This window comes from Oncorhynchus clarkii, chromosome 12 (genome assembly GCF_045791955.1).
Source record: "Oncorhynchus clarkii lewisi isolate Uvic-CL-2024 chromosome 12, UVic_Ocla_1.0, whole genome shotgun sequence".
NCBI classification, from domain to species: domain Eukaryota; kingdom Metazoa; phylum Chordata; class Actinopteri; order Salmoniformes; family Salmonidae; genus Oncorhynchus; species Oncorhynchus clarkii.
In genome coordinates this window covers 91062291-91084478 of record NC_092158.1, presented here as the reverse complement: position 1 = coordinate 91084478, position 22188 = coordinate 91062291, and the positions used below count along the sequence as shown (strand labels likewise).

General features: G+C 46.3%; 1 protein-coding gene across 1 annotated transcript in view; it reads left to right on the top strand.

The window, feature by feature from the left end:
• LOC139422599 (regulator of G-protein signaling 9-like) overlaps positions 1-16031 on the top strand; it is a 48035-nt gene extending 32004 nt beyond the window's left edge. The window contains exons 8-17 of the mRNA XM_071173745.1: positions 480-561; positions 4594-4656; positions 9392-9421; positions 11410-11471; positions 11750-11863; positions 12822-12937; positions 13724-13811; positions 13979-14117; positions 14606-14643; positions 16010-16031. Coding sequence (XP_071029846.1) covers positions 480-561; positions 4594-4656; positions 9392-9421; positions 11410-11471; positions 11750-11863; positions 12822-12937; positions 13724-13811; positions 13979-14117; positions 14606-14643; positions 16010-16031 — 754 coding nt within the window. The remainder of the gene's footprint in view (positions 1-479; positions 562-4593; positions 4657-9391; positions 9422-11409; positions 11472-11749; positions 11864-12821; positions 12938-13723; positions 13812-13978; positions 14118-14605; positions 14644-16009) is intronic.
• The last annotated feature ends 6157 nt before the right edge of the window (positions 16032-22188 follow it).

Sequence of the window (22188 nt, the reverse complement as noted above, 5' to 3'; positions counted from 1 at the left end):
TCTCCTGTCTCTCCTGTCTCTCTTTGTCTCCTGTCTCTCCTGTCTCTCTTTGTCTCCTGTCTCTCTTTGTCTCCTGTATCTACCTCCTTTCCCCTGTCTGTTTCTCCAATATGTGTTCTGACTGTTTCTGTCTCCTGTCTCTCCTGTCTGCCTGTCTCTCCTGTGTCTGTCTCCTGTCTGTCTGTCTCCTGTCTGTCTGTCTCTCCTGTTTCTGTCTCCTGTCTGTCTGTCTCCCCTGTTTCTGTCTCCTGTCTGTTTGTTTCTGTCTCCTGTCTGCCTGTCTCTCCCATGTCTGTCTGTCTGTCTGTCTGTCTGTCTGTGTCTGTCTGTCTGTCTGTCTGTCTGTCTCTCCCTTGTCTGTCTCCCATGTCTGTCTCCCATGTCTGTCCTGCTGTCTGTCTGTCTGTCTGTCTGTCTGTTTGTCTGTCTCCCATGTCTGTCTGTCTGTCTGTCTGTCTGTCTGTCTGTCTGTCTGTCAGGGCTAATAAAGAGAGGAAGAAGCCAGACAGAGTGGTGTTGGACTGTCAGGAGAGAGCCTACTGGATAGTACACAGGCCACCAGTGAGTACGGACCCACCAAAGTGTTTGTGTGTGTGTGTGTGTGTGTGTATCCACAAGGACAGGATATTGTTGCTGTCAGCCTATGAGCTCCATAGCGTCTAGTCCCGCTCTCTCTCCATTCACCGTGACTCTGTTTCGGGATGGAATTTACTCTGACCCCGCCGTAAAGGTTGATGTGGTAGTAAACAGTGTATCCTTTTATGTTATTTACTGTGGAACTCACTTGACTAGGGACTACAATGGGGCGTCTCTGCTAAACGGTCACATGACTAATGACAAGTTAAGTTCACGGTCATATCCCTACGCAGAATACTCCAGTGATACTCCAGTGATCACCCAGTAGTGTTAATACGCATCACATAGGAACTATATCAGCTCACATCTTCCCTCCTCTTAATCTGTAGACCTCAATGAGACCTGAATGAGACCTCTATGAGACTTGAATGAGACCTCTATGAGACTTGAATGAGACCTGTATGAGACCTCTATGAGACCTGAATGAGACCTCTATGAGACCTCTATGAGACCTGAATAAGACCTCTATGAGACCTCTATGAGACCTGAATGAGACCTCTATGAGACCTCTGAGACCTGAATGAGACCTGAATGAGACCCCTATGAGACCTCTATGAGTCCTCTATGAGACCTGAATGAGACCTCTATGAGTCCTCTATGAGTCCCCTATGAGACCTGTATGAGACCTCTATGAGACCTGAATGAGACCTCTATGAGACCTGAATGAGACCTCTATGAGACCTGAATGAGTCCTCTATGAGACCTGAATGAGACCTCTATGAGACTTGAATGAGACCTCTATGAGTCCTGTATGAGACCTCTGAGACCTGAATGAGACCTCTGAGACCTGAATGAGACCTCTATGAGACCTGAATGAGACCTCTATGAGACCTGAATGAGACCTCTATTAGACCTCTATGAGTCCTGTATGAGACCCCCATGAGACCTGAATGAGACCTCTATTAGACTTGAATGAGACCTCTATGAGACTTGAATGAGACCTCTATGAGACTTGAATGAGACCTGTATGAGACCTCTATGAGACCTGAATGAGACCTCTATGAGACCTGAATAAGACCTCTATGAGACCTCTATGAGACCTGAATGAGACCTCTATGAGACTTGAATGAGACCTCTATGAGACTTGAATGAGACCTGTATGAGACCTCTATGAGACCTGAATGAGACCTCTATGAGACCTCTATGAGACCTGAATAAGACCTCTATGAGACCTGAATGAGACCTCTATGAGACCTGAATGAGACCTCTGAGACCTGAATGAGACCCCTATGAGACCTCTATGAGACCTCTATGAGTCCCCTATGAGACCTGTATGAGACCTCTATGAGACCCCTATGAGACCTGAATGAGACCTCTATTAGACCTCTATGAGTCCTGTATGAGACCTCTATGAGACCCCCATGAGACCTGAATGAGACCTCTATGAGACCTGAATGAGACCTCTATGAGACCTGAATGAGACCCCTATGAGACCACTATGAGACCTCTATTAGACCTGAATGAGACCTCTATGAGACCTGAATGAGACACCTATGAGACCTCTATGAGACCTCTATGAGACTCCTATGACACCTCTATGAGACCTGTAATGTTATTACATGACCAATAATAACACGTTTCTCTAGTCTGTCCATGACACAATACTACGCCCCGTTTCCATGACTAAGTCAGTTTCCCCCGGCAACGGTTCCTGTTCTTTTCTTTTTTCTTCTCAACAAAACTTTTCTTTCAACATCACAGTCTCATTCTTTTCAGTCTTTCAACTTGAACTAAAGGCTGCTGGGTGGACTACCAGTTTCCTGCATAGAGATGTTGAGTGTTATTGTGTCTCTCCGTCTCCATGAGGCCGTGGTCCAGACAGACAGAACAGCAACAGCAGCAGAGCGTCAGCCTCATCCAGAACTAGAGGTCTACTGGGATCGATCCAGTCTGTATTACACACGGCTGTCAGTCAACCACTACATGAGAACTAACAGGGGTCGTCAGTTGAAACATTGTTTTTTTTTTTGGGGGGGGGGGGGGGGGGGGGGGGCATCGCCAAGGACTATGTGTGATGTAATAGAACACAGGGGAAATTATACAAGATGTTTTAAGGACATGGGGGGAATAATCAAACCTGTTTACTCAGTTCGGGTAGGCCTCCACGCTGCAGCAGGAAACTAGGAGGGCTGCTTGACAACACTGAGGAAAATCAAACCTGTTACTCAGTTCAGGTAGGCCTCCACGCTGCAGCAGGAAACTAGGAGGGCTGCTTGACAACACTGAGGAAAATCAAACCTGTTACTCAGTTCAGGTAGGCCTCCACGCTGCAGCAGGAAACTAGGAGGGCTGCTTGACAACACTGAGGAAAATCAAACCTGTTACTCAGTTCAGGTAGGCCTCCACGCTGCAGCAGGAAACTAGGAGGGCTGCTTGACAACACTGAGGAAAATCAAACCTGTTACTCAGTTCAGGTAGGCCTCCACGCTGCAGCAGGAAACTAGGAGGGCTGCTTGACAACACTGAGGAAAATCAAACCTGTTACTCAGTTCAGGTAGGCCTCCACGCTGCAGCAGGAAACTAGGAGGGCTGCTTGACAACACTGAGGAAAATCAAACCTGTTTACTCAGTTCAGGTAGGCCTCCACGCTGCAGCAGGAAACTAGGAGGGCTGCTTGACAACACTGAGGAAAATCAAACCTGTTACTCAGTTCAGGCAGGCCTCCACGCTGCAGCAGGAAACTAGGAGGGCTGCTTGACAACACTGAGGGAAATCAAACCTGTTACTCAGTTCGGGTAGGCCTCCACACTGCAGCCGGAAACTAGGAGGGCTGCTTGACAACACTGAGGAAAATCAAACCTGTTACTCAGTTCGGGTAGGCCTTCACGCTGCAGCAGGAAACTAGGAGGGCTGCTTGACAACACTGAGGAAAATCAAACCTGTTACTCAGTTCGGGTAGAACTCCACGCTGCAGCAGGAAACTAGGAGGGCTGCTTGACAACACTGAGGAAAATCAAACCTGTTTACTCAGTTCAGGTAGGCCTCCACGCTGCAGCAGGAAACTAGGAGGGCTGCTTGACAACACTGAGGAAAATCCAACAAAAAGGTTTACCAGGAAAAACTTCCAAAAGGACCAATTAGAGGCAGAAAGGAGTTGGAGCGTGTTCAAGTAGCTTCCTATTGGTTCATTCATCCCCCCTCCTCTCCCCTGTAACTATTCCCCAGGACGTTGCTGTAAATGAGAATGTGTTCTCAGTCAACTTAATAAGGGTTAAATAAAAAACTATTAAATACAAGTAATATAATGTTCTCGTTCAAAATGAACAATGATTGAGGATGTTGGTGCCAGATCTGTTTGGAAAACATCAGTATGTTCATCCAGTTCCTTACCCAGGGGTCTGTGCTCCAGTTCCTTACCCAGGGGTCTGTGCTCCAGTTCCTTACCCAGGGGTCTGTGCTCCAGTTCCTTACCCAGGGGTCTGTGCTTCAGTTCCTTACCCAGGGGTCTGTGCTCCAGTTCCTTACCCAGGGGTCTGTGCTCCAGTTCCTTACCCAGGGGTCTGTGCTCCAGTTCCTTACCCAGGGGTCTGTGCTCCAGTTCCTTACCCAGGGGTCTGTGCTCCAGTTCCTTACCCAGGGGTCTGTGCTCCAATTCCTTACCCAGGGGTCTGTGCTCCAGTTCCTTACCCATGGGTCTGTGCTCCAGTTCCTTACCCAGGGGTCTGTGCCCCAGTTCCTTACCCAGGGGTCTGTGCTCCAGTTCCTTACCCAGGGGTCTGTGCTCCAGTTCCTTACCCAGGGGTCTGTGCTCCAGTTCCTTACCCAGGGGTCTGTGCCCCAGTTCCTTACCCAGGGGTCTGTGCCCCAGTTCCTTACCCAGGGGTCTGTGCTCCAGTTCCTTACCCAGGGGTCTGTGCTCCAGTTCCTTACCCAGGGTGCTGTGCTCCAGACTCTGGAGATAATATGTTGAGTTACAGCACATCAGACTGACTAAACAGGTGCTTGGTGTGTCCACAGCGTCGGACACACAGTGCCATGGACTATGGTCTGGACCGTCTCATTGACCCCAATGCAGAGGAGGTAACAGGTGAGTACTGTGCTCTCTGAGAGACATTTCCCTTGGAAAACAGAGTGGGTCCCAAATGCACCCTGTACATTATACACTGAGTGTACAAAACATCAAGGACACCTTCCTGATATTGAGTTGCCCCCCTTCCTTTGCTCTCAGAACAGCCTCAATGTGTTGGGCCACGGACTCTACAAGGTGTTGAAAGCGTCCAACAGGGATGCTGGCCCATGTTGACTCTACAAGGTGTTGAAAGCGTTCCACAGGGATGCTGGCCCATGTTGACTCTACAAGGTGTTGAAAGCGTTCCACAGGGATGCTGGCCCATGTTGACTCTACAAGGTGTTGAAAGTGTTCCACAGGGATGCTGGCCCATGTTGACTCTACAAGGTGCTGAAAGCGTTCCACAGGGATGCTGGCCCATGTTGACAGCGTTCCACAGGGATGCTGGCCCATGTTGACTCTACAAGGTGTTGAAAGGGTTCCACAGGGGGGTGGGAGGGGTGGGGGGTTGTGCCCATGCAGATCGGGGGGAGGGGTTGCAGATACATCCGTTTCTAACACTATGAACACAGACGTTCACACTGCTGACCAAATTACACAAGATTCTACTTCTGTGTTACAGAGGTTAGATGTTATGTGCTGAAATTCTTTCCTTTGTCATATTTCAATTTGACATTTTTGTCATTTACCAGACGCTCTTATCCAGAGAGACTTACAGGAGCGATTAGGGTTAAGTGCCTTGTTCAAGGGCAGATTTTTCACCTAGTTGACTCGGGATTTGAACCAGCAACCTTTCTGTTACTGGCCCAACACTCTTAACCGATAGGCTACCTGCCACCTCATACGTCATCACCCCACCAGTCTGAGATGAAGAGATGTGGGAGAGTGAATAGAGAGAGAGAGAGAGAGAGAGAGAGAGTGAAGGGAAAGTTGAGAGAGAGGAGACAGAGAGAGAGAGAGAGTGAGTGAAGGGAAAGTTGAGAGAGAGGAGACAGAGAGAGAGAGAGAGAGAGAGAGAGAGAGGAGGGAAAGTTGAGAGAGAGGAGAAAGAGAGAGAGAGAGAGAGAGAAGGGAAAGTTGAGAGAGGAGACAGAGAGAGAGAGAGAGAGAAGGGAAAGTTGAGAGAGAAGAGAGAGAGAGAGAGAGAGTGAGTGAAGGGAAAGTTGAGAGAGAGAGAGAGTGAAGGGAAAGTTGAGAGAGAGAGAGAGAGAGAGAGTGAGTGAAGGGAAAGTTGAGAGAGAGAGAGTGAATGGAAAGTTGAGAGAGGAGAAAGAGAGAGAGAGAGAGAGAGAGAGAGAGAGAGAGTGAGAGAGAGTGAAGGGAAAGTTGAGAGAGAGGAGAAAGAGAGAGTGAAGGGAAAGTTGAGAGAGAGGAGAAAGAGAGAGAGAGAGAGAGAGTGAAGGGAAAGTTGAGAGAGAGGAGAAGGAGAGAGAGAGGAGACAGAGAGAGAGAGTGAGTGAAGGGAAAGTTGAGAGAGAGGAGAAAGAGAGAAAGAGAGAGAGTGAAGGGAAAGTTGAGAGAGAGGAGAAAGAGAGAGTGAAGGGAAAGTTGAGAGAGAGGAGAAAGAGAGAGAGAGAGAGTGAAGGGAAAGTTGAGAGAGAGGAGACAGAGAGAGAGAGTGAGTGAAGGGAAAGTTGAGAGAGAGAGAGAGAGAGAGAGTGAGTGAAGGGAAAGTTGAGAGAGAGAGAGAGAGAGAGAGTGAAGGGAAAGTTGAGAGAGAAAACCACCTGCTTCTCAGAGCTCTAAGAACATTACTGAGGATTAGCAGAGAGGCTACTAGACTACAGTTCTCTCTCTCTCTCTACTTCTCTACCTCTCACTCTAGAGAGGCTACTAGACTACAGTTCTCTCTCTCTCTCTCTATTTCTCTACCTCTCACTCTAGAGAGGCTACTAGACTACAGTTCTCTCTCTCTCTCTACTTCTCTACCTCTCACTCTAGAGAGGCTACTAGACTACAGTTCTCTCTCTCTCTCTACTTCTCTACCTCTCACTCTAGAGAGGCTACTAGACTACAGTTCTCTCTCTCTCTCTACTTCTCTACCTCTCACTCTAGAGAGGCTACTAGACTACAGTTCTCTCTCTCTCTCTACTTCTCTACCTCTCACTCTAGAGAGGCTACTATACTACAGTTCTCTCTCTCTCTCTACTTCTCTACCTCTCACTCTAGAGAGGCTACTATACTACAGTTCTCTCTCTCTCTCTACTTCTCTACCTCTCACTCTAGAGAGGCTACTATACTACAGTTCTCTCTCTCTCTCTCTCTTTTTTTCTACCTCTCTCTCAATTCAATTCAAGGGGCTTTATTGGCATGGGAAACATATGTTAACATTGCCAAAGCAATGTCTCTCTCTCTACTTCTCTACCTCTCAATTTCAAATTAAGGGGCTTTATTGGCATGGGAAAGTGTTTACATTGCCAAAGAAAGTGAAGTAGATAATAAACCAAAGTGAAATAAACAATAAAAATTAATAGTAAACATTACACTCACAGAAGTTCCAAAATAATAAAGACATTACAAATGTCATATTATGTGCAAATTGTTAAAGTACAAAAGGGAAAATAAATAAACATAAATATGGGTTGTATTTACAATGTTCTTCACTGGTTGACCTTTTCTTGTGGCAACAGGTCACAAATCTTGCTGCTGTGATGTCACACTGTGGAATTTCACCCAGTAGATATGGGAGTTTATCAACATTGGATTTGTTTTTGAATTCTTTGTGGATCTGTGTAATCTGAGGGAAATATGTCTCTCTAATGTGGTCATACATTGGGCAGGAGGTTAGGAAGTGCAGCTCAGTTTCCACCTCATTTTGTGGGCAGTGAGCACATAGCCTGTCTTCTCTTGAGAGCCATGTCTGCCTACGGCGGCCTTTCTCAATAGCAGGGCTGTGCTCCCTGTGTCTGTACATAGTCAAAGATTTCAACAGCACAGGCCTTTTTGGGTTGGAGGGGTTTGTATTTTCTCTGTCTTTCTCTGCTCTTCATTTGACTGTTTGTTCTGTCGTCTCTTCCTTCAGATTCTATTCCATCACATCCTTCACCTGTTGTCGAGAGGATTGTTTACACACACACACACACACACACACACACACACACAGACTCACACACACACACACACACACAACACACACACACACACACACACACACACACACAGACACACACACACACACACACACACACACACACACACACACACACACACACACACACTCTTTCTGCCTTACCATGCAGATTTATCTTCTTGTGGTGTAGCCTGTGACTGTGGTGTAGTGTGACTGTGGTGTAGTGTGACTGTGGTGTAGCCTGTGACTGGTGTAGCCTGTGACTGTGGTGTAGCCTGTGACTGTGGTGTAGCCTGTGACTGTGGTGTAGTCTGTGACTGTGGTGTAGCCTGTGACTGTGGTGTAGTGTGACTGTGGTGTAGTGTGACTGTGGTGTAGTGTGACTGTGGTGTAGCCTGTGACTGTTGTGTAGCCTGTGACTGTGGTGTAGTCTGTGACTGTGGTGTAGCCTGTGACTGTGGTGTAGCCTGTGACTGTGGTGTAGCCTGTGACTGTGGTGTAGTGTGACTGTGGTGTAGCCTGTAACTGGTGTAGCCTGTGACTGTGGTGTAGTCTGTGACTGTGGTGTAGTCTGTGACTGTGGTGTAGCCTGTGACTGTGGTGTAGCCTGTGACTGTGGTGTAGTCTGTGATTATGCTGTAGCCTGTGACTGTGGTGTATGTAGCCTGTGACTGTGGTGTAGCCTGTGACTGTGGTATAGCCTGTGACTGTGGTGTAGCCTGTGACTGTGGTGTAGTCTGTGACTGTGGTGTAGTCTGTGACTGTGGTGTATGTAGCCTGTGACTGTGGTGTAGCCTGTGACTGTGGTGTAGCCTGTGACTGTGGTGTAGTCTATGACTGTGGTGTAGCCTGTGACTGTGGTGTAGTGTGACTGTGGTGTAGTGTGACTGTGGTGTAGCCTGTGACTGGTGTAGCCTGTGACTGTGGTGTAGCCTGTGACTGTGGTGTAGCCTGTGACTGTGGTGTAGTCTGTGACTGTGGTGTAGCCTGTGACTGTGGTGTAGTGTGACTGTGGTGTAGTGTGACTGTGGTGTAGTGTGACTGTGGTGTAGCCTGTGACTGTTGTGTAGCCTGTGACTGTGGTGTAGTCTGTGACTGTGGTGTAGCCTGTGACTGTGGTGTAGCCTGTGACTGTGGTGTAGCCTGTGACTGTGGTGTAGTGTGACTGTGGTGTAGCCTGTAACTGGTGTAGCCTGTGACTGTGGTGTAGTCTGTGACTGTGGTGTAGCCTGTGACTGTGGTGTAGCCTGTGACTGTGGTGTAGTCTGTGACTATGCTGTAGCCTGTGACTGTGGTGTATGTAGCCTGTGACTGTGGTGTAGCCTGTGACTGTGGTATAGCCTGTGACTGTGGTGTAGCCTGTGACTGTGGTGTAGTCTGTGACTGTGGTGTAGTCTGTGACTGTGGTGTATGTAGCCTGTGACTGTGGTGTAGCCTGTGACTGTGGTATAGCCTGTGACTGTGGTGTAGCCTGTGACTGTGCTGTAGCCTGTGACTGTGCTGTAGCCTGTGACTGTGGTGTAGCCTGCGACTGTGCTGTAGCCTGTGACTGTGCTGTAGCCTGCTTTCGAGGGGGATTGTGTGTGTGAGAGTGCGTTAGTTGTGACTTTAGATAGCAGTGGAACAGAAGAGCTCTGCCTGTAATAACAAGCTGTTCTTCTCTCGTGGGTTTTCAGGTGTTGACCTTCGACGTGGTCAGGAGAACCGTAAGACATCAGACATACTTCTGCACTGGAATACCTGAATAACCCAATGCACTCAAGTTTATGTGTTGGTGTAGAAAATAGATTAAGTACAGAAATTACAGACATATCATGTATCTCCTCTTCCTCTCCTTTCTTCTCCTCTTCCTCTCCTCTCTTCTCCCCTTCCTCTCCTCTCTTCTCCCCTTCCTATCCTTCCTCCTCTCCCCTTCCTCTCCTCTCCTCTTCCTCTCCTCTCTCCTCTCCCCTTCCTCTCCTCTCTTCTCCCCTTCCTCTCCTCTCTTCTCCCCTTCCTCTCCTCTCTTCTCCCCTTCCTCTCCTCGCCTTCCTATCCTTCCTTCTCTCCCCTTCCTCTCTTCTCTCCTCTTTCCTTCTTCTCGTCTCTCTCCTCCTCCTCCTCATCCTCATTTCCTCTATTCTCTCTCCTCCTCCTTATTTCCTCCTCTCCTCCTTATTTATCCCCCTCTATCCTCCTCCTTATTTATCCCCCTCTATCCTCTCTCCTCCTCCTTATTTATCCCCCTCTATCCTCTCTTCTCTCCTCCTCCTTATTTATCCCCCTCTATCCTCTCCTCTCCTCCTTATTTATCCCCCTCTATCCTCTCCTCTCCTCCTTATTTATCCCCCTCTATCCTCTCCTCTCCTCCTTATTTATTCCCCTCTATCCTCTCTCCTCCTCCTTATTTATCCCCCTCTCCTCTCCTCCTTATTTATCACCCTCTATCCTCTCCTCCTCCTTATTTATCCCCCTCTATCCTCTCCTCCTCCTTATTTATCCCCCTCTATCCTCTCCTCCTCCTTATTTATCCCCCTCTATCCTCTCCTCCTCCTTATTTATCCCCCTCTATCCTCTCCTCCTCCTTATTTATCCCCCTCTATCCTCTCCTCTCTCCTCCTCCTTATTTATCCCCCTCTATCCTCTCCTCTCCTCCTTATTTATCCCCCTCTATCCTCTCCTCTCTCTTCCTCCTTATTTATCCCCCTCTATCCTCTCCTCTCCTCCTTATTTATCCCCCTCTATCCTCTCCTCTCTCCTCCTCCTTATTTATCCCCCTCTATCCTCTCCTCTCCTCCTTATTTATCCCCCTCTATCCTCTCCTCTCTCCTCCTCCTTATTTATCCCCCTCTATCCTCTCCTCTCCTCTCCTCCTTATTTATCCCCCTCTATCCTCTCCTCTCTCCTCCTCCTTATTTATCCCCCTCTATCCTCTCCTCTCCTCTCCTCCTTATTTATCCCCCTCTATCCTCTCCTCTCTCCTCCTCCTTATTTATCCCCCTCTATCCTCTCCTCCTTATTTATCCCCCTCTATCCTCTCCTCTCCTCCTCCTTATTTATCCCCCTATATCCTCTCCTCCTCCTTATTTATCCCCCTCTATCCTCTCCTCCTCCTTATTTATCCCCCTCTATCCTCTCCTCCTCCTTATTTATCCCCCTCTATCCTCCTCTCTCCTCTTCCTCCTTATTTATCCCCCTCTATCATCTCCTCTCCTCCTCCTTATTTATCTCCCTCTATCCTCTCCTCCTCCTTATCTCCCTCTATCCTCTCCTCTCCTCCTCCTTATTTATCCCCCTATATCCTCTCCTCCTCCTTATTTATCCCCCTCTATCCTCTCCTCCTCCTTATTTATCCCCCTCTATCCTCTCCTCCTCCTTATTTATCCCCCTCTATCATCTCCTCCTCCTTATTTATCCCCCTCTATCCTCCTCTCTCCTCTTCCTCCTTATTTATCCCCCTCTATCATCTCCTCTCCTCCTCCTTATTTATCTCCCTCTATCCTCTCCTCCTCCTTATTTATCTCCCTCTATCCTCTCCTCTCCTCCTTATTTATCCCCCTCTCTCCTCTCCTCTCTCCTCCTCCTTATTTATCCCCCTCTCTCCTCTCCTCTCTCCTCCTCCTTATTTATCCCCCTCTCCTCCTTATTTATCTCCCTCTATCCTCTCCTCCTCCTCCTTATCTCCCTCTCTCCTCTCCTCTCTCCTGCTCCCCAGAACATTTTCCTTACACAAGCCCTAATGAGGTCAGCTGTCAAATCGTCTGTGTCCCTCACAGCGTAAGTCCTTCTCAATACACTTCACACATTAATTGATTGATTGATAGGTTGTGTTTGTGTGTGGTCATTTGATGAATTGATTGACTGACTGACTGATTGACTGACTGAGACCAGCAACATTAATATTGTGTTCAGAAATGTAAGACCCGTCCAAAATAAAATAAACCCCAACGTTACAGTATAACGAGAGAAGTTATTTTATTGTATATATGATTATTTTTGGGACGACAACGTATGATAGAGATTCACAGCGTTTATGTCCCCTCTGTCCTCCTCAGCTTTGTCAAGTTCGTGACAACCCACCACAATCACGACCCGTTCCTGACAACCCCTGTCCCCAGCAACCCTTGGATAACGGACAGTGATGAGTTCTGGCAACTCAACTCAAGAAGGTAATTTCTGGCAACTGAACACAGGTGCATAGTTTTGCTCTGGCCCAGTAGAAATACACATGATTCTACTGTTCAAAGTCTTGATTGAAGATCATGATGATTTCATTAGAATCTCTCTCTCTCTTCCCCATCTCTCTCTCTCTTCCCCATCTCTCTCTCTCTTCCCCATCTCTCTCTCTATCTTCCCCATCTCTCTCTCTCTCTCTCTTCCACATCTCTCTCTCTCTTCCCCATCTCTCTCTCTCTTCCCCATCTCTCTCTCTCTCTCTCTCTCTTCCCCATCTTTCTCTCTCCCCCATCTCTCTCTCTCTCTCTTCCCCATCTCTCTCTCTCTCTTCCCCATCTCTCTCTCTCCCTTCCCCATCTCTCTCTCTCCTCCCCATCTCTCTCTCTCTTCCCCATCTCTCTCTCTCTTCCCCATCTCTCTCTCTCTTCCCCATCTCTCTCTCTTCCCCATCTCTCTCGCTTCCCCATCTCTCTCTCTCTCCTCCCCATCTCTCTCTCTCCCTTCCCCATCTCTCTCTCTCCTCCCCATCTCTCTCTCTCCCTTCCCCATCTCTCTCTCTCCTCCCCATCTCTCTCTCTCCCTTCCCCATCTCTCTCTCTCCCTTCCCCATCTCTCTCTCTCCTCCCCATCTCTCTCTCTCTCTTCCCCATCTCTCTCTCTCTCTTCCCCATCTCTCTCTCTTCCCCATCTCTCTCTCTTCCCCATCTCTCTCTCTCTCTCTTCCCCATCTCTCTCTCTCTCTCTTCCCCATCTCTCTCTCTCTCTCTCTCTTCCCCATCTCTCTCTCTCATCTCTCTCTCTCTCTCTCCCCCATCTCTCTCTCTCTCTCCCCCATCTCTCTCTCTCTCTCCCCCATCTCTCTCTCTCTCCTCCCCATCTCTCTCTCTCTCCTCCCCATCTCTCTCTCCTCCCCCCTCTCTCTCTCTCTCCCCCTCTCTCTCTCTTCATCAGTGTGGACATCCCCACTAAGTTGAGTGTGGAGCGTTGGGTCTTGAGCTTCTGGGAGCTGATCAGTGACCCACGAGGCAGAGTCGACTTCAAGCTCTTCCTCAAGAAGGAGCACAGTGGTCAGTACACACACATACTTTTTCCTTACACAAGCCCTAATGAGGTCAGAGGTCAAATCGCTCCCGAGTGGCAGAGCGGTCTAAGGCACTGTATCTCAGTGCTAAAGGCGGCGCTACAGACCCTGGTTCGATCCTGGGCTGTTTCACAACCGACCTTGATCGGGAATCGGGCGGCGCACAATTGACCCAGCGTCGTCCGGGTTAGGGTTTGGCCGGGGTAGGGTTTGGCCGGGGTAGGGTTTGGCCGGGGTAGGGTTAGGCCGTCATTGTAAATAAGAATGTGTTCTTAACTGGCTTGCCTTGTTAAATAAAGGTTCAATAAAATTTTTTTAAAACACATCGTTTCCTCAATTCGTTTTTCCTCGATTCCTTGTGTCCTCTTTCCTTGCCTCCTCAAAGCATTAATAGTTCCTCCAACAGAGGACGCAAGGGAGGAAACGTTCATCCCAAATGGAACCCTATGTAGTGCACTAGGGAATAGGGAGCCATGTCATTTAGGATGCACCCTATGTAGTGCACTAGGGAATAGGGAGCCATGTCATTTAGGATGTACCCTACGGTTTACCATGCATGCTGTGGTATGCAGCTCAGCTAACCTAGCAGTGTGTGTGCGTGTGTGTGTGTGTCTCTGTATGTGTGTGTGTGTGTGTCTGTATGTGTGTGTGTGCGTGTGTCTGTATGTGTGTGTGCGCGCGCGTGTGTGTGTGTGTGTGTGTATCTATGTGTGTGTGTGTGTGTGTGTGTGTGTGTGTGTGTGTGTGTGTGTGTGTGTGTGTGTGTGCGCAGCGGAGAACATGGCGTTCTACGAGGCAGCTGAGGAGATGAGGTGGGGAGCAGCGTCTGCCATACCAGAGAAATCCCAGTTCATCTTCAAGTGAGTTACACTGGAGAATGTGTGAGACAGAGAGAACCTTAACCTCTGTGTGTGAGACAGAGAGAACCTTAACCTCTGTGTGTGAGACAGAAAGAGTTGCTTCTTGGTTTTTAACCTCTGCGTGTGTGTGTGTGTATCTCTGTGTGTGTGTGTGTGTGTGTGCGTAGCACCTTTCTGAAGCCTGGAGCTCCTCGATGGATCAACATCGATGGTCGTACCATGGGGCTGACAGTGAAGGGTCTGGTTGTTCCTCACCGCTACGTGCTGGACGCTGCCCAGACACACATCTTCCTGCTCATGAAGAAGGTGTGTGTGTAGTTAGTCCCTCCTAACAGAGGGGTCAGGCTTGTTCATCACACCAGTTCACTGAACTATCTCTTTAACACAACTAAACACACAGTACACAGAGCAGGATAATATGAAGTTATGTCATGAACTACCTCTGTAACACAACTAAACACACAGTACACAGAGCAGGATAATATGAAGTTATGTCATGAACTAACACTGTAACAACTAAACACACAGTACACAGAGCAGGATAATATGAAGTTATGTCATGAACTACCTCTGTAACACAACTAAACACACAGTACACAGAGCAGGATAATATGAAGTTATGTCATGAACTACCTCTGTAACAACTAAACACACAGTACACAGAGCAGGATAATATGAAGTTATGTGTCGTGACACACGTCCGTTTCAGAACGTCAGAATGAGGAATCTCAACTCAAAAGTTTGTAACTAAGAAGTATTTGTGTATAATGTCCCCTCCTCTGTCTCTGTCCCAGGATACCTTCTACCGGTCCATAAAGACATGTTTTATAATGTCCCCTCCTCTGTCTCTGTCCCAGGATACCTTCTACCAGTCCATAAAGACATGTTTTATAATGTCTCTGTCTCTGTCCCAGGATACCTTCTACCAGTCCATAAAGACATGTTTTATAATGTCCCCTTCTCTGTCTCTGTCCCAGGATACCTTCTACCAGTCCATAAAGACATGTTTTATAATGTCTCTGTCTCTGTCCCAGGATACCTTCTACCAGTCCATAAAGACATGTTTTATAATGTCCCCTCCTCTGTCTCTGTCCCAGGATACCTTCTACCAGTCCATAAAGATATGTTTTATAATGTCTCTGTCTCTGTCCCAGGATACCTTCTACCAGTCCATAAAGACATGTTTTATAATGTCCCCTCCTCTGTCTCTGTCCCAGGATACCTTCTACCAGTCCATAAAGACATGTTTTATAATGTCCCCTCCTCTGTCTCTGTCCCAGGATACCTTCTACCAGTCCATAAAGACATGTTTTATAATGTCCCCTCCTCTGTCTCTGTCCCAGGATACCTTCTACCAGTCTATAAAGACATGTTTTATAATGTCCCCTTCTCTGTCTCTGTCCCAGGATACCTTCTACCAGTCCATAAAGACATGTTTTATAATGTCCCCTTCTCTGTCTCTGTCCCAGGATACCTTCTACCAGTCCATAAAGACATGTTTTATAATGTCTCTGTCTCTGTCCCAGGATACCTTCTACCAGTCCATAAAGACATGTTTTATAATGTCTCTGTCTCTGTCCCAGGATACCTTCTACCGGTCCATAAAGACATGTTTTATAATGTCTCTGTCTCTGTCCCAGGATACCTTCTACCAGTCCATAAAGACATGTTTTATAATGTCCCCTCTGTCTCTGTCCCAGGATACGTTCTACCAGTCCATAAAGACATGTTTTATAATGTCCCCTCCTCTGTCTCTGTCCCAGGATATGTTCTACCAGTCCATAAAGACATGTTTTATAATGTCCCCTCCTCTGTCTCTGTCCCAGGATACCTTCTACCGGTCCATAAAGACATGTTTTATAATGTCCCCTCCTCTGTCTCTGTCCCAGGATACCTTCTACTTGTCCATAAAGACATGTTTTATAATGTCCCCTCCTCTGTCTCTGTCCCAGGATACCTTCTACCAGCCCATAAAGACATGTTTTATAATGTCCCCTTCTCTGTCTCTGTCCCAGGATACCTTCTACCAGTCCATAAAGACATGTTTTATAACGTCCCCTCCTCTGTCTCTGTCCCAGGATACCTTCTACCAGTCCATAAAGATATGTTTTATAATGTCTCTGTCTCTGTCCCAGGATACCTTCTACCAGTCCATAAAGACATGTTTTGTAATGTCCCCTCCTATGTCTCTGTCCCAGGATACCTTCTACCAGTCCATAAAGACATGTTTTATAATGTCCCCTCTGTCTCTGTCCCAGGATACCTTCTACCAGTCTATAAAGACATGTTTTATAATGTCCCCTTCTCTGTCTCTGTCCCAGGATACCTTCTACCAGTCCATAAAGACGTGTTTTATAATGTCTCTGTCTCTGTCCCAGGATACCTTCTACCGGTCCATAAAGACATGTTTTATAATGTCCCCTCCTCTGTCTCTGTCCCAGGATACCTTCTACCAGTCCATAAAGACATGTTTTATAATGTCTCTGTCTCTGTCCCAGGATACCTTCTACCAGTCCATAAAGACATGTTTTATAATGTCCCCTCCTCTGTCTCTGTCCCAGGATACCTTCTACCAGTCCATAAAGACATGTTTTATAATGTCCCCTCCTCTGTCTCTGTCCCAGGATACCTTCTACCAGTCCATAAAGACATGTTTTATAATGTCCCCTTCTCTGTCTCTGTCCCAGGATACCTTCTACCAGTCCATAAAGACATGTTTTATAATGTCTCTGTCTCTGTCCCAGGATACCTTCTACCAGTCCATAAAGACATGTTTTATAATGTCTCTGTCCCAGGATACCTTCTACCAGTCCATAAAGACATGTTTTATAATGTCTCTGTCCCAGGATACCTTCTACCGGTCCATAAAGACATGTTTTATAATGTCTCTGTCTCTGTCCCAGGATACCTTCTACCAGTCCATAAAGACATGTTTTATAATGTCTCTGTCTCTGTCCCAGGATACCTTCTACCAGTCCATAAAGACATGTTTTATAATGTCCCCTCTGTCTCTGTCCCAGGATACGTTCTACCAGTCCATAAAGACATGTTTTATAATGTCCCCTCCTCTGTCTCTGTCCCAGGATACGTTCTACCAGTCCATAAAGACGTGTTTTATAATGTCCCCTCCTCTGTCTCTGTCCCAGGATACCTTCTACCGGTCCATAAAGACGTGTTTTATAATGTCCCCTCCTCTGTCTCTGTCCCAGGATACCTTCTACCTGTCCATAAAGACATGTTTTATAATGTCCCCTCCTCTGTCTCTGTCCCAGGATACCTTCTACCAGTCCATAAAGACATGTTTTATAATGTCCCCTCCTCTGTCTCTGTCCCAGGATACCTTCTACCAGTCTATAAAGACATGTTTTATAATGTCCCCTTCTCTGTCTCTGTCCCAGGATACCTTCTACCTGTCCATAAAGACATGTTTTATAATGTCTCTGTCCCAGGATACCTTCTACCAGTCCATAAAGACATGTTTTATAATGTCTCTGTCTCTGTCCCAGGATACCTTCTACCAGTCCATAAAGACATGTTTTATAATGTCTCTGTCTCTGTCCCAGGATACCTTCTACCAGTCCATAAAGACATGTTTTATAATGTCTCTGTCTCTGTCCCAGGATACCTTCTACCAGTCCATAAAGACATGTTTTATAATGTCCCCTCCTCTGTCTCTGTCCCAGGATACCTTCTACCAGTCTATAAAGACATGTTTTATAATGTCCCCTCCTCTGTCTCTGTCCCAGGATACCTTCTACCAGTCCATAAAGACGTGTTTTATAATGTCTCTGTCTCTGTCCCAGGATACCTTCTACCGGTCCATAAAGACATGTTTTATAATGTCCCCTCCTCTGTCTCTGTCCCAGGATACCTTCTACCAGTCCATAAAGACATGTTTTATAATGTCTCTGTCTCTGTCCCAGGATACCTTCTACCAGTCCATAAAGACATGTTTTATAATGTCCCCTCCTCTGTCTCTGTCCCAGGATACCTTCTACCAGTCCATAAAGACATGTTTTATAATGTCCCCTTCTCTGTCTCTGTCCCAGGATACCTTCTACCAGTCCATAAAGACATGTTTTATAATGTCTCTGTCTCTGTCCCAGGATACCTTCTACCAGTCCATAAAGACATGTTTTATAATGTCTCTGTCCCAGGATACCTTCTACCAGTCCATAAAGACATGTTTTATAATGTCTCTGTCTCTGTCCCAGGATACCTTCTACCGGTCCATAAAGACATGTTTTATAATGTCTCTGTCTCTGTCCCAGGATACCTTCTACCAGTCCATAAAGACATGTTTTATAATGTCTCTGTCTCTGTCCCAGGATACCTTCTACCAGTCCATAAAGACATGTTTTATAATGTCCCCTCTGTCTCTGTCCCAGGATACGTTCTACCAGTCCATAAAGACATGTTTTATAATGTCCCCTCCTCTGTCTCTGTCCCAGGATACGTTCTACCAGTCCATAAAGACGTGTTTTATAATGTCCCCTCCTCTGTCTCTGTCCCAGGATACCTTCTACCGGTCCATAAAGACGTGTTTTATAATGTCCCCTCCTCTGTCTCTGTCCCAGGATACCTTCTACCTGTCCATAAAGACATGTTTTATAATGTCCCCTCCTCTGTCTCTGTCCCAGGATACCTTCTACCAGTCCATAAAGACATGTTTTATAATGTCCCCTCCTCTGTCTCTGTCCCAGGATACCTTCTACCAGTCTATAAAGACATGTTTTATAATGTCCCCTTCTCTGTCTCTGTCCCAGGATACCTTCTACCTGTCCATAAAGACATGTTTTATAATGTCTCTGTCCCAGGATACCTTCTACCAGTCCATAAAGACATGTTTTATAATGTCTCTGTCTCTGTCCCAGGATACCTTCTACCAGTCCATAAAGACATGTTTTATAATGTCTCTGTCTCTGTCCCAGGATACCTTCTACCAGTCCATAAAGACATGTTTTATAATGTCTCTGTCTCTGTCCCAGGATACCTTCTACCAGTCCATAAAGACATGTTTTATAATGTCCCCTCCTCTGTCTCTGTCCCAGGATACCTTCTACCAGTCTATAAAGACATGTTTTATAATGTCCCCTCCTCTGTCTCTGTCCCAGGATACCTTCTACCAGTCCATAAAGACGTGTTTTATAATGTCTCTGTCTCTGTCCCAGGATACCTTCTACCGGTCCATAAAGACATGTTTTATAATGTCCCCTCCTCTGTCTCTGTCCCAGGATACCTTCTACCAGTCCATAAAGACATGTTTTATAATGTCTCTGTCTCTGTCCCAGGATACCTTCTACCAGTCCATAAAGACATGTTTTATAATGTCCCCTCCTCTGTCTCTGTCCCAGGATACCTTCTACCAGTCCATAAAGACATGTTTTATAATGTCCCCTTCTCTGTCTCTGTCCCAGGATACCTTCTACCAGTCCATAAAGACATGTTTTATAATGTCTCTGTCTCTGTCCCAGGATACCTTCTACCAGTCCATAAAGACATGTTTTATAATGTCTCTGTCCCAGGATACCTTCTACCAGTCCATAAAGACATGTTTTATAATGTCTCTGTCTCTGTCCCAGGATACCTTCTACCGGTCCATAAAGACATGTTTTATAATGTCTCTGTCTCTGTCCCAGGATACCTTCTACCAGTCCATAAAGACATGTTTTATAATGTCTCTGTCTCTGTCCCAGGATACCTTCTACCAGTCCATAAAGACATGTTTTATAATGTCCCCTCTGTCTCTGTCCCAGGATACGTTCTACCAGTCCATAAAGACATGTTTTATAATGTCCCCTCCTCTGTCTCTGTCCCAGGATACGTTCTACCAGTCCATAAAGACGTGTTTTATAATGTCCCCTCCTCTGTCTCTGTCCCAGGATACCTTCTACCGGTCCATAAAGACGTGTTTTATAATGTCCCCTCCTCTGTCTCTGTCCCACGATACCTTCTACCTGTCCATAAAGACATGTTTTATAATGTCCCCTCCTCTGTCTCTGTCCCAGGATACCTTCTACCAGTCCATAAAGACATGTTTTATAATGTCCCCTCCTCTGTCTCTGTCCCAGGATACCTTCTACCAGTCTATAAAGACATGTTTTATAATGTCCCCTTCTCTGTCTCTGTCCCAGGATACCTTCTACCAGTCCATAAAGACATGTTTTATAATGTCTCTGTCTCTGTCCCAGGATACCTTCTACCAGTCCATAAAGACATGTTTTATAATGTCTCTGTCTCTGTCCCAGGATACCTTCTACCGGTCCATAAAGACATGTTTTATAATGTCTCTGTCTCTGTCCCAGGATACCTTCTACCAGTCCATAAAGACATGTTTTATAATGTCCCCTCTGTCTCTGTCCCAGGATACGTTCTACCAGTCCATAAAGACATGTTTTATAATGTCCCCTCCTCTGTCTCTGTCCCAGGATATGTTCTACCAGTCCATAAAGACATGTTTTATAATGTCCCCTCCTCTGTCTCTGTCCCAGGATACCTTCTACCGGTCCATAAAGACATGTTTTATAATGTCCCCTCCTCTGTCTCTGTCCCAGGATACCTTCTACTTGTCCATAAAGACATGTTTTATAATGTCCCCTCCTCTGTCTCTGTCCCAGGATACCTTCTACCAGCCCATAAAGACATGTTTTATAATGTCCCCTTCTCTGTCTCTGTCCCAGGATACCTTCTACCAGTCCATAAAGACATGTTTTATAACGTCCCCTCCTCTGTCTCTGTCCCAGGATACCTTCTACCAGTCCATAAAGATATGTTTTATAATGTCTCTGTCTCTGTCCCAGGATACCTTCTACCAGTCCATAAAGACATGTTTTTGAATGTCCCCTCCTATGTCTCTGTCCCAGGATACCTTCTACCAGTCCATAAAGACATGTTTTATAATGTCCCCTCCTCTGTCTCTGTCCCAGGATACCTTCTACCAGTCCATAAAGACATGTTTTATAATGTCCCCTCTGTCTCTGTCCCAGGATACCTTCTACCAGTCTATAAAGACATGTTTTATAATGTCCCCTTCTCTGTCTCTGTCCCAGGATACCTTCTACCAGTCCATAAAGACGTGTTTTATAATGTCTCTGTCTCTGTCCCAGGATACCTTCTACCGGTCCATAAAGACATGTTTTATAATGTCCCCTCCTCTGTCTCTGTCCCAGGATACCTTCTACCAGTCCATAAAGACATGTTTTATAATGTCTCTGTCTCTGTCCCAGGATACCTCTACCAGTCCATAAAGACATGTTTTATAATGTCCCCTCCTCTGTCTCTGTCCCAGGATACCTTCTACCAGTCCATAAAGACATGTTTTATAATGTCCCCTCCTCTGTCTCTGTCCCAGGATACCTTCTACCAGTCCATAAAGACATGTTTTATAATGTCCCCTTCTCTGTCTCTGTTCCAGGATACCTTCTACCAGTCCATAAAGACATGTTTTATAATGTCTCTGTCTCTGTCCCAGGATACCTTCTACCAGTCCATAAAGACATGTTTTATAATGTCTCTGTCCCAGGATACCTTCTACCCAGTCCATAAAGACATGTTTTATAATGTCTCTGTCTCTGTCCCCAGGATACCTTCTACCGGTCCATAAAGACATGTTTTATAATGTCTCTGTCTCTGTCCCCAGATACCTTCTACCAGTCCATAAAGACATGTTTTATAATGTCTCTGTCTCTGTCCCAGGATACCTTCTACCAGTCCATAAAGACATGTTTTATAATGTCCCCTCTGTCTCTGTCCCAGGATACGTTCTACCAGTCCATAAAGACATGTTTTATAATGTCCCCTCCTCTGTCTATCTCCCAGGATACGTTCTACCAGTCCATAAAGACGTGTTTTATAATGTCCCCTCCTCTGTCTCTGTCCCAGGATACCTTCTACCGGTCCATAAAGACGTGTTTTATAATGTCCCCTCCTCTGTCTCTGTCCCAGGATACCTTCTACCTGTCCATAAAGACATGTTTTATAATGTCCCCTCCTCTGTCTCTGTCCCAGGATACCTTCTACCAGTCCATAAAGACATGTTTTATAATGTCCCCTCCTCTGTCTCTGTCCCAGGATACCTTCTACCAGTCTATAAAGACATGTTTTATAATGTCCCCTTCTCTGTCTCTGTCCCAGGATACCTTCTACCTGTCCATAAAGACATGTTTTATAATGTCTCTTGTCCCAGGATACCTTCTACCAGTCCATAAAGACATGTTTTATAATGTCTCTGTCTCTGTCCCAGGATACCTTCTACCAGTCCATAAAGACATGTTTTATAATGTCTCTGTCTCTGTCCCAGGATACCTTCTACCGGTCCATAAAGACATGTTTTATAATGTCTCTGTCTCTGTCCCAGGATACCTTCTACCAGTCCATA